At 39.1% G+C, this 15,998-nt stretch overlaps 1 protein-coding gene across 2 annotated transcripts in view; it reads left to right on the forward strand.

Annotated features, from left to right (window-relative positions):
• LOC107583367 (RNA-binding protein Musashi homolog 2-like) overlaps positions 1 to 15,719 on the forward strand; it is a 186,769-nt gene extending 171,050 nt beyond the window's left edge. For both annotated transcript variants that reach the window (XM_016269563.1, XM_016269565.1), the window contains 2 exons: positions 7,634 to 7,716; positions 15,609 to 15,719. In XM_016269563.1, the coding sequence (XP_016125049.1) occupies positions 7,634 to 7,648 (15 nt within the window). In that variant the 3' untranslated portion in view covers positions 7,649 to 7,716; positions 15,609 to 15,719. The remainder of the gene's footprint in view (positions 1 to 7,633; positions 7,717 to 15,608) is intronic.
• The last annotated feature ends 279 nt before the right edge of the window (positions 15,720 to 15,998 follow it).

Here is a 15,998-nt window from a genome sequence, read left to right on the forward strand (position 1 = left end):
TTATTTTCATTTAGCATAAGGAATATTTGTTGTGCATTTGGTGTAAGTTTGCTTCACTACAGCTATGAAAGGATGTTAGAATATTAAATATGAAAAGCAGTAGCATACTGTACACAGATTTACTTGAGACCTCTTTAAAAGAATCAAGCTCAGACCAATTCAAGTGGGTCAAAAAGTGATATAAGTGAAAAAAAATAACCAATTTCTCTTTGGTTTGGCTTTGAAAGTAGGCTTGGATATCTTTTTGGTCCAGTTCATTTTTGTTTTTAAACATTGAATATTGTTGTCCACTACATTTTGATTTCAACTACACGTTTGGAGGCAAATATAAGCTAATTGTGTTAGATTAATTTTGTTTTCAAAAAAATATATTAATCTTATTTTTTAATCTACTCTCAGCCTTGGGCTACATCCATTCATATACACTAGTGTTATATCTGTATAACAATATCTGTATAAATTTCATAACTTTCATATGCTATTGCAAGGTGGTCTGGTTAAACCCTTAAGCCTTCATTTGCACAGAGCACTAAAGCAAGACCTTTGAAAGTGTTTCTAATATGCTCATTCTGTCATTTGCATAGAATAAGTGTCTCATTTCCTTTGGTGTGTGTCATTATACAAATATTCGTTATACCTGTAACGGGCCAAAATATTTGGCATTTGAATGTGAAAATAAAGTAAATGCTGCACATTGTAAAGCAAACTGAACTCAGGCTACCTTTTAAGATGGTCCAAGCTCAATTTACTTAAAAATTAATTTGCAGCACTAATTTTTGTCACCCTTTCAGACCCCTGAATCTATCACGTTCAACCATGTAGCTTTCAGTGAGAGAATCTAGAACATGCTGATTCAAACTGACAGTATGGAAAGCAAAGATGAACTGAAGTCATCATTAAATTAATAGGGAATTTGCAAGCAGGTGGCCACACACACAAGCACACATTTCCTGAGAGCAAGGCATACAGTAAATAAAAGTAGTGAAGCAGCTAGGTTTTACCTTTTCGTCCTCCACTACCCTAGATGCACACAAACACGCATCTGCGTACACATAAAATACAGTAGTTAATCCCATGAATGACATTTCACATTGATTTTGAACATCATATACTGACTGAACACTGCTCAAAACAAGCATCGGTGTGAAACAGGACAATGTCTTGTTCGTGGGTGTGGGGGTTTGTGTGTATGTGTTGAGTAAACGTCTCTGGAAGTCGTTATTTATCTACGTTCTGATCTGAGCTGATGCAGCTATCCTCTTTTAATGGCTTGGATTCACTGGAGGATTTTCAGGTGAAAAAACACCCAAGGCTTTCTCTCTCTCTGTCTCTCTCTCTCCTTTTAATTGGCTATTGGGGCCACAGGTCTGATGTTGATGAAGTCAATGGAGCCGACGTCCAAAAGCACAGTTAATACTCTCAGGCTGTGAGGGGTTAGAGGAGCTCATCGCAGAAGATTTCTCGGAAAACATCGCAGGGATTTATTTGAGCCCCATTACTTTGATTTGTGCTTTTATTTTTATTAATGAAACAGTCGTTACATGCCAGAGTAACAACACTGATAAGTCATCTGACTCTCTCTCTCTTTCTCATAGTAATTGGTCTCTTTCGACATCCTCAGACAAAACACTCATTACGTCAGCGGTTTGTTCTGAATGGAGCTGTCTGCCGCCACGTTATTAATTTATATCTGCTGCCGTTTTCTGCTCTTCCTCAGAAGATGCTCACTCTGTTTTTGTCTTAGATTTTCCTACAGTGCTGTGACTGCCTGTCTTCTGGATTAGATTGACAGAGAGGGTCATGGGTGTTATTTAGCAGCACATGTCAATCTGATACACGTGTAGGTCATGTACCTCCAGATCTGCAGGTGACCACCGCTGCTTGCTATTTCTGAACGCAGGACAGGATTAGGACCAGGCTCTCTCTGATTGGTTGTACAGCAGGCTGTTGGTGTGAACAGGTTTTGGAGGTTTATCCAGATATTGTATATTTAATAGTGCATGCTAATTTCACCTATTTTTACAAGTAGATTTATATCACTTTTTAAAGGGGTCATAAGATGTTGCTTAAAAGAACATTGTTTTGTGTATTTGGTTTAATGAAATGTGTTTATGCCGTTTAAGGTTCAAAAAACACATTATTTTCCACATACTGTACATTATTGTTTCTCCTCTATGCCCCGCCTTTCTGAAACGCCTACATTTTTACAAAGCTCACCGGTCTGAAAAACGAGGTGTGCTCTGATTGGCCAGCTATCCAGTGCATTGTGATTGGCGAAATACCTCAAGCGTGTGATGGAAATGTTAAGCCCCTTACCATACAGTGATGCCGTGTCCCGGCCAGAGCGACAAGACAAAAACATTAAAACCTATTATAAACGAGGTCTGGACCAAGGACTGGACCTAAAGGTTGAATACTTGACATTATAATGTTGTGATGCCTAAATTCACTCTTAGCTTTTAATTGTTGCATTTTTTAAAATTATTTAGACAATTTTTAATAACAAACATCAGTCTGTCATTTTGCTTATGGTTCTTGATCAGAAGGAGCTGCAAAGTGGTCCAGACATTAAGTCTGGCTTTGTAAGACTATGCATACAGTATACAAATGTCCTCCAAACCCGATATGACTTGCTTTCCACGGTGTAACACAAATGGAAGAACCCTCAGTTCTGCAGTATGACCTCCATGATTCCTGCTGCGCTCACCCCCCAGGGCCTCTTCAGCACAGCAGATGGCTAAAGCACCAGCCATCCACGGTTATTAAGACCAACAGTGTCCCTGCGGCTCTGAGGACAATCAACACCTCTCTCTCTTTCTCTTCACAACTTTCTCTTCACCTTAGACAATCTGCTTTGACTCCAGCACTCCGTGTCCGCTGGCGCAGGTGGTAAGAGGTGTTAGCAGCCATTTTCAGAACGCCGCTCTGACTAAAACGCATCTCACACTTGCTATCCGAGAGCAATCAGCCCACGTTCGTCTTCCTCTCTCGGGTTACCAGGTTTCCTCCTCACCACACAGTGCTAAATCCATTAAAATGCGAAATCAATGAGACATTAAGAGATCTTTGCATAAAAGCAGATTGTGCTGGCGGCGGTTAGACGTATTTAAAGTAGAGCACATCAGAGAGAAAGTTCCAGAAGACCATAATTTGCTCGCATAAGATGAGGCAGAGAGAAAGCAGCAGCAGTTAAAGTTCATGCGCTGTCAGACTCCATTTGAAAACGTTGACTCTCTCTCTCCCTCATCTGGGGATTTTTAAATTGATCTTAATGCTAAACAGCCCCCCAAGAACATTTACAGAAACACACATAAGTTGGCTAGTGTGCTCATTAAGATACGAAAAAGCTGACATCTGTTAAAACACATCAGAGTGACACTCAAAACACACACTTGACACGACTAAAAGCAAGAGTTTGCTGTAAGTATAGTCAGATGGCAGAGAGAAATCTAATAAACACTGCTATGGAGGTATGGCGATCCATTACACACACAGGATGATCTGTCTTATATTACACTGCATGCGGAGAAATCATTAGCATCCTGTTGGAAACATGTGGTGGGCCGTGTCCTCTGTCCTGTAATGAGAGCTACTTAAACCAAAATGACCACAGACATAGATGAAGTTATAGTTCATGTAAATAACAAATATAATAAAATAAAAATAATACACCAAAAACTAATATCAGGCATTGTAAATGCTACAAATGAATTTAGGCATCACAACATTACAATGCACAGTATAAAAATTTGTATTCATTTTGAGATTTCCTAAAGGTTATATTTAACAGGGTTATTAAATTATTAGCGTTTAAAAGCTAATTGAGTGTTTGATGGCATCTAAAGGTAATCTAAATGTAAAACTAGGAGAAAAGTCAGTGCTATGTTTCTTAACAAACTACACAGACACACTCACTGAAAACATACAAATAAAAAAAAATTATAGAAATAATATATAGGCTAAGTAATATTAAAATAATATTAAAACGAGTATTATATATCTGATATTGGCTAATATATCCATTATGATCTGCTACAATCAATTTAAAATATATTGAATATTGCCAAATTATCGTAAAAGTTATATATCATAAATCTTTGTAAACAACAGCAAAGACTTCACTGGAAAGTGCTTGTAGACTTTGGGGTCACAATTTCCATCCCAAAGTGAGAATTATTTTACAAACTAAGTTTAGTTAAGGGATGTTCTGATTACTTGCTCTACACTCTTGATATCTTACTAATATTTGGTGTTGAAAGCATGTTTGTTCTCTCAGCAGAGCAATGAAAACCTGTGCACCTTACTCCTAGAAAAAAAGCCAGCCAATCAGATTCGAGTTGGCCATTTTAAACAGGTTTTTTTATTGCACAAAATGCATCAGATGATCCAAATCTGAGACTAGCGTCTGCATGTTTGACACCGCAGAGGCTTCTCTTGTTTCGTCCCATAGCAGGATGAGTTTGCATCATCATTAAGTAAAACAGAGACATCAGCCTCAATTCTTTTCCAGATTCTCTCACATCTGTCGGAGCGAATTAAGCTCTAGGAGCCGCCACACCAGGGAACGGAGTGAGTGCCACACTCAGCTGAGATGAGCATATGTTTCTTCTCTAAAGTGTTGGCTCTACAGGGTGTGCTGAGACTTGGATGATTTTCTGCGGTGTGTGTGTGTGCGTGCGTGCGTGATCGTGTGCGAAAGCGAGTGGGTGTTTTGTTAACACAGAGGTCAGACTGTCCCAGAGCCAGAGACTCAGTTATCACAGCACTGCCCCCTTCAGACTCCTGATGGAATTGCAGGATGCCATGAAGCCCGGGAGCTTGTCCAGATTTAGCAGCGCCTGGGTGTTGTGGTCACACTGTGACGTAAGAGTTCTCTAGAGAGCGCAGGTGTATGTGTGTTTCTCCGTCTGAAATCTGCAGTGACAAATGGCTCCTGATGGCTGATTTGTCGGCGGTCTTTTCTTCTTTGTTTTCAAGATCACTCTCCAGACAACAAACACACACACACACACACTTCTGCTCTCAATATTAGCAAACTGACACAAGCTGCTTCTACAAGAACAGAGAAAGAACAGAGAGATAGATGTTCAGATCAAAAGCAATTTGGAGATTTGAAGTGGCATGAGCGAAAGTTCACCTTTATGCAAATGAGCAGTGACGTGTGTGATCCGTTTCTTTTAATGCTGCATACTGCAGTGCAAACAACAGTATGACTTCAGGCGATTCGATGATTGGCTAACCTCTTTGCATATATAATGGACTATAAATGATCATCAAACACTATATTACAGTCCTGTGTTACGAGTGTGTCCTCAGTTTCTGAGCAGTGTGTGTTTGTGTTGTATGGTCTTTTATCTCCTCATATCACTGGAGCGTCCACATACTGCTACAGTCTGCTGTGCTTGACCTTTGACCTCACGCTTTTATTCTGATGCCCAGCTGACTGCTGGAGGAGAGAATAGCCCTGCGTAGATCTTTCATCTTTTAAAAGGTGGAGATAAGAATTAAGGTCAGGACAAAATACAGCACTGCCTTTGAAAAATGACTCCAGTAATTTTCTTGTGTGGAAGGCAAGAGATTTGGGGTTGTTTCCTTCTGTATGTGCAGGACATACAAAACACCTCTGTTTCTCCAGAACTAAAAAAACTTTTATTGCTCAGAGCATTTGATGTAGTGCTCAGTTACGTTTCATTTCATGAATTTTAGGAAAAACATTGAAACTATTTTGAATATATATATATATATATATATGTATGTATGTGTGTATATATATGTATCTAAAGCAATTGGATTTTTTTCTTTAACTTTTATTTATCATTATGTATAGTCGTTTGTGTTTTTCCCACCTCCTCATCAGCCAGTTTAGAAATAGCATGTTTCATAACTCGTAACAGTGGTGTAGGTGTGAGAGTATACAGTATGAAGAAAGCACATGCCTCATTAAAGTGCTAGACTACACAAATACACAAACACCAACCATTAGCAGCATCTGGACACATTTTATTAGGGGTACTCCGATCAGGATTTTTGAGGCCGATGACAGAAAGCAGTATCTGCTGATACCGATCACTGATACCGATCTTTTTAAAGCCTTCGTTTTATCATTTATAACTATTTATAGTGATACTCCAATCAGGATTTTTAGACATTTATTCAGGGCCTGAATTTCATTTTTGAAAGTGGGGGGACAAAAAGCCATATGTGTTGACTGTGAAACACAGTAGACTTTAATAATATGCATTTATGGTTACTTTAATTCATTGCTTGCAGTGCAGCAAAAATAGACTCGGTGTGGAAACCATCTCTGCACTGCTGCAGACGCACCGCTCGTTGAACGCACTGCTGGTCTGCAACGGTGTGCAGTGTGCGCGCTTTATTAATCCGTTAACATGAGCGCGGAAAAAATACGCACCACATACCCACTGCAAACGGAGTAATGTGAACCTGGCATTATGTGTGTGCGCTGCGAGTGTGCATGAGCGCACGGTCTCCAGAAGAGCGCACAAGCGCTGAATGGTTAAACACTGGCAAGAATTTAAAAGTAATGCAATTTATTCATTTTAGTGACGATGTGACACTGCCTCGATTGTGCAAGTGACAATTCCTGTGTCAACTGTGCAGCTCGCTTATAGACAGACGCGATGTGGTGATTTGAAGACATTTGCGTATTTTGAGAGAGCGCATGTGTGGTCATTCACTCTCGCTGTCTCACACAATGTACCTCACCTTCAGCATTATAATGATTTCACCCGCGCCGGACAGAGACTGAGATGGTGCCGCTGCATGTCATGCCAAATCTCTCATGGCAACGTCCTCAGCTTGAGATCGGCCTTTTTAGAGACCGCCGATCAATCATCCCAACATGATTATCGGCTGATAATGATCGGTAGCCGATCAATCGGAGCACCCCTACTTTTATGCAGTCTCATTCAATCAATCCTCTGCTTCTCTGCGAGTCTCTGTAGCACACAGCTCTTGTGAAATTATCAGAATGGTGTTTGTGTGTGCTGTGCGACTGAAAGAGCATCCTGTCTTTATAAACAAACAGTGAGTAAAGTGTTTATCTTCCTCTCTGGTTGTTTTCCTTTGTGTTCTCACCGTTGGTCTCCTCTTAACACCCAGGAATAGAAAATCATTTCCCTTCCTGAGTCACAGATTCGGCTGCAGAGAAAAGCGTTTCTCTTTCTCTCATTATAATAAAAGCACAGCCAAATCCTTGTTAAGCCTGGATGAGCTGAAAGGGTTAAACTTAATATTTCATAAATATGAAAAAAGAAGACAATCCCACGGTCAGAGACGGATTCAGGGATCTCCGGCCCTGCATTTACATTAAAACGGGAGCTTGTTATACGGTGAAATTTCAATGAAGGCACCGCAGAACGCATTTAATGAAATTCAGATGTGGCTCTATGAATCTCATTAACAGTCTTTGTGCTTTTCTGCTGTCCGATTTCCCCCTCGTCTGCCCGGTCGCGAGAGAGATTTCATCAGCGCCCGGCTTTCAAAAAGACAATGTCCGTTCAGATCTGAACTCCCCACGCTCTCTCCTCTGACGGAGGCCGAAATCTGTCGTAGTTTGAGTTCAAAAGGCACACGACTGACTCTTCCTCTGTTTCTGTCTCTCTTTCCACAGGCTTCGGCTTCGTAACGTTCGAGAATGAAGACATTGTAGAGAAAGTCTGTGAAATCCATTTTCACGAAATCAATAATAAAATGGTAAGTGCTTTGCCCGTTTTCAATTTCTGAAGGTGATTGAGGGATTAATATTTTATTTCCCATTTAGCAGGATCCCTAACAGCATGTGGTTGTAAGCGCTGAGAGTGTGTAAACAGTGTAAAGTGTTGGGCAGTGGCCAGAAAGCGTGAAATTGTGTGTGTGCATGTGTGTGAAAACATTTTGATCAGTCAACAAGAGTCAGAAACTTTCCCCTCCCTCCTTCATTTGTAAATGCTTGCATCATGACTGATGGGGCTAAAAAGAGAGAGAGGTAACTGGCACATGTTGAGTTCATTAAATCAGGATTATCACCCCACAGGCTGCCCAGTTTTGGACAGAACCAGCAGATGGGCCACCAGTGTTGCCTTTCAGCTTGCAAATAAATGTTTTTCCTTGAAATTAGATGGAAAATACCTAGTCTCAGCCTCATATGGGCCACCCATAGATTGTATATGCAACGTCTGATGTGCGTTGCGTAGTCACTGGATTTGTCAGGTTCAAATTTGAAAGAGATTGTATAAATATACATTATTTTTATATACATATATATGAGTTTTACTTTTACCCAACTTAAATGTTGCATAAAATGTCTAGATGGCCACCATATTGCAGATAGTCCTGTGAAGCTATTTGAGAACTTTTGTGAACAATTTAATGATTTATTATTAAATAATATTATTATATAATTTATCTATGATTAAACTCAAAATGAAATATTAATAAATTAAACTCTAAAATAAATGAATAATAATAAATGTTAAATATTAAACTCATCAAGACATTTATAAAAGGATGGTATAAAAGATTTCTAACTTAAATCAGTGCCGTTTGTTTTGAAGTTGCTATTCATTAAACAGTCCAGAAAATGTGTATCAGTTTCCACAAAAATATAAAAAGCAGCACAACTGCCTTTTCAACACTGATAATAAATATTTCTTGAGCAGCAAATCAGCACATTAGAATGATTTCTGAAGGATCATATGACACTGAAGACTGGAGAAATGACTGTTAAAAAAAGTATCTTTGCCATCACAGGAATAAAATTCATAGTACATCATCACAGTATTACTGTTTTTACTATATTTTTGATCAAATAAATGCTGAGCATAAGCATGAAAAAATCTTATTGACCCCAAACTTTTGAAAAGTAGTACATAATTAAATGTAATTTAAATAGTCATTTTTTTTATTTTGAATGCTTCGTACAAATATATGCCTGACTGAGCAGAAGCATGAGTTGATGGGAGGATGTTTTGCATGTAGAGAATTGGCCCCTGGCTCTGTGCTGCCCCTGCTGGGCGCTCTGCTGGGGTTGACAGGAGCGGTGTGGTGGAAAGGATCGGTTTGGCTGGGGTCTCCTCGGAGGATCTCTCTCACACTGATACTCATCCCTGTGCACTGTCCATGCGCATACCCTGGGCTCACCGGGCAGCTGTGGGGTAGCACAGAATATCAAACCCCTTAAGATCTTCTTCCGTCACAGACAGGTTGTTCCTGAGCCCAGAGACAGATCCGTGAGCGCAGAGCCATGCAATCGATTTTTCTCTGAGAGTCCATCATGTGGTTCTATTGTTCAGAGGCCAGCACCTCTCATTTCTATCCTGATTGTCTCCTGCAGTCCGTTCCCTGTGACTGTATAAGAACGGTACGGACACTGTTAATATAAGGTAAATAAGTAAGTGTAATAGTTGAATAGGCTGTTTGTTTATGGGAAATGACGAGACCTGATTGCTTTCTTGCTTTGCACTTTTGCTGACCAGTGGAGCTATACATGAGATTGAGGCTGTTTTATAAGTTTCTTTTTGTTTTATACTGTTTATAGGGATGCAGGGTTAGGGATGTTTGGAGGGGAGCATTTTGGATGAGATTTTTTAGTGTATTGATTGTCACAAAATATTATTATTATCATTAAGTGATTATTTTTTAAATATTATTTATTGGAAAATTGTAACACCACAGTCCCTTATGCTTCCTGTTCAGGCTTTACTTTCCAATAACTAGATGTTATTTACAGCCTGTCTAAGAGAACAAGAGATGTGAACTTCTCCCTGACCCAGAGAAACCTCATGTCGCACACCATGTGATGGTGAACCTGTTTGCCTGGCTGAACATCTCATCGGGTGTCCATCTACCACACACAGACAGAGAGATCTCAGAGAGAGAGAGAGAGAGGAAGGGGTGAACCAGAGGAGGTTTCTCCATCAATTCACCGGGTTTTAAGTCTGATTAGTCCTGCTGTCTCTCTTCAGAGCATCAGGGGTTTCTCTCTTGTTCCTGCAGTCCATAACTTTCTGACATGCTAGCCAACAGCAGCCAGATTATTCTTGTTTATACTTGTTTTGTTCACATAACTATAACTATAGCCACAACTATAAAGATACTATACTATGTTAGCATCCACACCATCACATGATAAACGCTGTTGATTATAAGTGTGCGCCGAGTTAATTTTGCCTGCAGCTTTAAATGCTCAAGCTCTTTAAAGCAGGACTCATTCTGATTGGCTGTCAATGTTTTTATAGTTCATCAGCTGGATAAATAATAATAAACGTTACACTGTTTATAGGGATGCAGGGTTAGGGATGTTTGGAGGGGAGCATTTTGGATGAGATTTTTTAGTGTATTGATTGTCACAAAATATTATTATTATCATTAAGTGATTATTTTTTAAATATTATTTATTGGAAAATTGTAACACCACAGTCCCTTATGCTTCCTGTTCAGGCTTTACTTTCCAATAACTAGATGTTATTTACAGCCTGTCTAAGAGAACAAGAGATGTGAACTTCTCCCTGACCCAGAGAAACCTCATGTCGCACACCATGTGATGGTGAACCTGTTTGCCTGGCTGAACATCTCATCGGGTGTCCATCTACCACACACAGACAGAGAGATCTCAGAGAGAGAGAGAGAGAGAGAGAGGAAGGGGTGAACCAGAGGAGGTTTCTCCATCAATTCACCGGGTTTTTAAGTCTGATTAGTCCTGCTGTCTCTCTTCAGAGCATCAGGGGTTTCTCTCTTGTTCCTGCAGTCCATAACTTTCTGACATGCTAGCCAACAGCAGCCAGATTATTCTTGTTTATACTTGTTTTGTTCACATAACTATAACTATAGCCATAACTATAAAGATACTATACTATGTTAGCATCCACACCATCACATGATAAACGCTGTTGATTATAAGTGTGCGCCGAGTTAATTTTCCCTGCAGCTTTAAATGCTCAAGCTCTTTAAAGCAGGACTCATTCTGATTGGCTGTCAATGTTTTTATAGTTCATCAGCTGGAAAGGGACTTTGTTGACAACTAAGCGTTTGAGAGAGGCGAGGCATAGAGGACCTACAATAATGTACAGTATTTGAAAAATAATGTGTTTTTTGAACATTAAAGCATGTCAACATATTCTGTTACACCAAATACACAAAATAATGATCTTTAAAAAAGCATCATATGACCCCTTTAAACTAGTAAACGTACTAAAAAAGGCACTCTTTGGTTTCAGTGGATCAGAGGAACCAGTAGTGCCTGTAAATGGACTCATACTGGTGGATTTTATTATCCAACATGTAGTTTTTGATCTTTTTTATAGTGGAAAATAAGGCGTGAGTTTTATCTGACTTGTCTTTTTTGTTCAGGCAGCTGCTGACCAATTATAGCAGAGAGGAGCAGATTTCAGTTCTTTGAGGACAAATGCTTTCTTTTCCCTCACTTTGTTCTTTTCACAAATGGATTTTAAAATGTTCTGTATGAATGTGTGATTCTGAGGCATTGTGTGTCTAATTCTTGATTCTTTTTATTTTTTATTTTTGTAGTGATAATGTTCGTCCAAAACCAGAAATTCAACAGTTCTGTCAGGACGACTATCGTCAAATATGATTGACAATTAGCATACAGTTTGGATTGGCGGTATGGTTCCGTTCTGGGCAAGAACATCCATGCAGCCTAGCATGGTAATAATATGAAAACTGCTGATACTACTGCTGGACCTTATATATGAATGCTTAGATAGGTGTCGTATTCCCATAGGTTGATGGGGATCAGCTGAGAGTCAGCTGATGCGAGCTTGACTAACGTGACCTGCCAGAACTAACGCTACGCTTGATTTTTAGAGGGCCAAAATCATTGACTGAAATGAGTGCTTCTCTAGTGGTGCGGTTTAAGCTACAAGAAGTAAATATACACCTTCTGTGCTTCACCTCCAATTACAGCCAAGCACTGGAGTAGAAACATAATTATAAAATTAAAAAGTTTATATAAAACTGCTTTATGTGAAATTTAAATGTTTGTATACAGTTTTTATTTGAGTGTTGATAGTAAAATAAATGTAATTATTACATTTTTTAATTAAAAAAAATCTTTTCAGTTTTGTTTTTGGCTAAATAATAATAATAATAAAAAAAACATTAATTTTGGGTCATAATTTTTTTAATTTTTTTTTTTTTTTCATCACTTTTTTTTTTATTAGCACCCACACTGAATACATCCCAAACCATGTTGAAAATGAATTGAGATCGTGAACAGTTTGGATGACTATTTTGAATTTTCATCTTTCTTTCCCTCATACACACTTTAAAAAAGCAGTAGTAGATTGATGAGACTTATGAAAACAGCTCTATGCTAAGTGTGTTGTATGGTTGTAGTATTGAAACTGCTTACTGATGTCATACTGCCTGTTTGTGCCGGAAATTTTAGGAGATTTTTTTATCACCTATAGGTCTTAGTTTTAGGGAATGAAGTTTGGGCTTATGAAGGATGTCCTTGAGTTAAATTAAGTTTGAGAAACCCTTTTGAGACAGCAGCAGTGTGTCTGTGTGTGAGCAGATAATGGCCCATGTTTATCTCCTAGATCAGTGTTTCCCAACTGGGGTGCCGTGTAAAAAATCATTTTTTAATATTTTTAAATTGCTAAAATGTTCAAAAAAGCATCTACTATATAATATCCATTTCTGATGTCGCCAATAATTAGAGATGCACCGATATTTCGGCTGCCGAAAATTAGTTCACCGCTCAGGTTTCACTTTCACGTGGTGGGACGCTCTGCGTATTATCCGCTCTATGCGTATGCGCTCCGCTCAGTCGCTCCACTCGTATACCGTTCATGCTCATCGGAACAGCAAAGTCCACTCAAAAATCGAGCCGACAGGAAACATGGATGTAGTACAGTATTGTTTCTGTCTGCAATAGCCCTACTGTGTTGTAATGGTGTGGTATATGGGCAACTCTGGTAACGCTGCCCTTATTTGTGCTATCATTATTAATTTCTTTATTTGTTCTTATTTTATTAACTGCTTCCTTGTCATTTTTTATTCAATTCAAAGTTTGAAATCAAGCTATCTTGTGCTACTGCAACACAATTACCCCACTGTAAAATAAAAAAACCACTGAGTGAGCAAAAGTTTGTGAGATAGCTAGTTATAATGGTAATTAAATAATGTTTACATATGTATAAAAGCCTACATTAAAATCTGTCATATAAATTGGTCTCTTCATTAGAAATTAGCCTACTGATTGCCACCATTGATGGACAATTTTTTTTTAATAATATTAAAAATGTCTGTATGACATTATATTCTGCAGTTCTTCCCTGTTGTACCGAATATCTATACTTTTCAAATTATCATATCGAAGTTAGAAATTCAAATATTGTGACAAAATAAATTTTGTAGGGTGCCACAAGTTTGTTAAAATTTCCAAAGGGTGTCGCGACTAAAAAAAAGTTGGAAAACACTGTCCTAGATGATGTCTGGCTAGATGAGTGTTTGCCGTCCAGAATTAGACCTGTTGAAATGGACATGCTGTACAACAGGTTGTCCAAAACACCCGTCTATGAGCACATCAGTACATCTCTCAGCTCTTGAATTAAAGGAGTTAGTTCATCCGAAAATGCGCATTCTGTGCTTGATAAATGGATTATTGAAATTACATGGAAAAGAGCAGCATATGAACCTTTAATATCTCCTTTTGTGTTCCACAGAAGATAGAAAGTCTATATTGAGCTAATTGTTTGTTAAACTTGACACTCATATGATTAACAATTCCTTCTATAGTAATTATAATACATTTACATGGTATAATATCTCCCACGCTGCATCCTCAGGGCTCAAAGTGTGAACCAAACCTTTTTAGATTTCATTAATTTAGAATGAATATTAAATATCCATCACCGGCCAAATCCAGAAATATCTCATGTATTCAGAGCAGGTCTGATGGCACAGCAAGTTGAACTTCAGCAGAACCGTGTGTGTGTGTGTGTGTGTGTGTGTGTGTGTGTGTCCAGCTGTGCCGAGCAGCATCTGCGTGAGTCTCGATGGGAGATGATCTGCCGTGTGTGTGTGTGTGTGTGTTGCGAAGGGCTGAGCAGCACACACACACACTCACACACAGATGGACGGGCCCTGGGCAGGCAGACGAGTCGATCAACGCAGAGGACAGATTCAGCCAAGTGCAAATTCATCGTGTTTTTACCGTAGAGGCGCTGTCAGCGCACACACACTCACACTCCTGTAAGCATGCAGATGTGCTTGGTAAATAGGATCCTCTGCCTGCTAGGCCTGTCAGGAGGAAAGTCTTTCCTCGTCTGACCCGGTTATGCTCATATCACCAGAGAGAGCGAACGTCTGTGTGTTTGTTTGGGTTTGATGTTTTCTGCTTGTGTGTTTGTTTATTTCTCCCCTTTGCTAGAGACATGTTGTCTTCCCTCTCGTAGCTCTCTGGAGGAATATTCCTCTGTCTCTCAGGCAGGGACTGCTGTCTGCTGTCCGCTCATGTGCTCAGCTCCAGAGGTTAAAATGTCAATCAGAGAGCGGGAACGTGAGGATGAGGGGAGGGGTGCGGAGGAGATCTCAGGGTGGATCAGAAAAACAGAGACTTTGTTTATTTTTGCATTAGTTTAGTTGTCTAAAAAAATGCTTTGGATACACAAATGTTTGTTATGCCAATAATGTACACAAAACTCAAACTGACAGAGCTTGAGATATGACTCGAGCTCTGTTCAAAAAGTTCATTTTTAGGCATCATGTTTACGGTCCAGTGACTCTTCCAAACAATGGGTGGGCGAAGTTCAGGATACCTGTCATGACCAAGCCATATTTCATCCAAAAACCAAAAGAAAAAAATTATGCATTTTATTTAGCATATACAAAATGAAGCTATATTATTTAAATTAATGTCTTTAAAACGTCTTATCCAAGCTTACCCAGGCTGAATTAATTTGATCAAAAACGCAATAAAAACAGTAATATTCTGAAATATTATTACAATTTAAAACCTCTTTTAATATATTTAAAATATAATTTATTCTTGTGATGGCAAAGCTGAATTTTCAGCAGCCATTACTCCAGTCTTCAGTGTCACGTGATCCTTCAGAAATCATTATAATGTATGTGTGTGTGTGTGTGTGTGTCAAAATTGTGAAGTATTTTGTCATCATGGTGGTATTTTCTGTACTGCCTTCAATGTAATTAAAAACAAAAATTAAATGTGTTAACATGCATAATTATGCTGCCTTTTTTGAAATTTTATGTTGGCCAAGGCAATCATAGAGTGAAGTGTGACAAACTCAGTGGGGAAAAAAGCATTGATAAAAAATAGTTCCATCTACTCAAACTTAGACTCTTAGGGGCCTATGGTTTCAACTTTTCTCAAGCTGTCTTTTTCTCAATACTGAAAAGTATTATGAATTCAATTTGTTAGACATGTTTTTTGATTATTACAATTTTATTAAACCATTAAAATGGAATCCAGCAAAATGAAAACGGAACACACAGGATTTGGGAAACAATAAAACAGATTCCATAGGGCCCTAAACTTTGCACGGTCTATATACTTTCATCACATTGCAAATTTAGTGAAACAACTATTTTGTCACTTAGCTTTTCTCTTTGTCTGTCCACAGGTAGAATGTAAGAAGGCCCAACCAAAGGAGGTGATGTTTCCTCCAGGGACGAGGGGGAGGGCGAGAAGTCTTCCGTACACCATGGATGCCTTCATGCTGGGCATGGGCATGTTGAGTGAGTCTCACATGAGCACACACACACACTCACACTGATGCAAGATGATAACTTGTGATTGGCTGCTAGACCAGAGACAGGTCTGTATGTGAACGTGTCTGGTTAGTTCAGCTCAGGTGCTGTGGGATCCTTCAGACCTGACGAGCAGATAAACGTCTGTATTAATGGCTCAAATGAAGAGGAAAATTAGGCTGATGTTCAGTGTAGCCATCTGCCTGACCTCTGCCCTCGCTAATGACAGCACCACTAAACGAGAAGAACCCATCAGCTACAGG

This window comes from Sinocyclocheilus grahami, unplaced genomic scaffold (assembly GCF_001515645.1).
Source record: "Sinocyclocheilus grahami isolate Dianchi unplaced genomic scaffold, SAMN03320097.WGS_v1.1 scaffold53.1, whole genome shotgun sequence".
Classification (NCBI taxonomy): domain Eukaryota; kingdom Metazoa; phylum Chordata; class Actinopteri; order Cypriniformes; family Cyprinidae; genus Sinocyclocheilus; species Sinocyclocheilus grahami.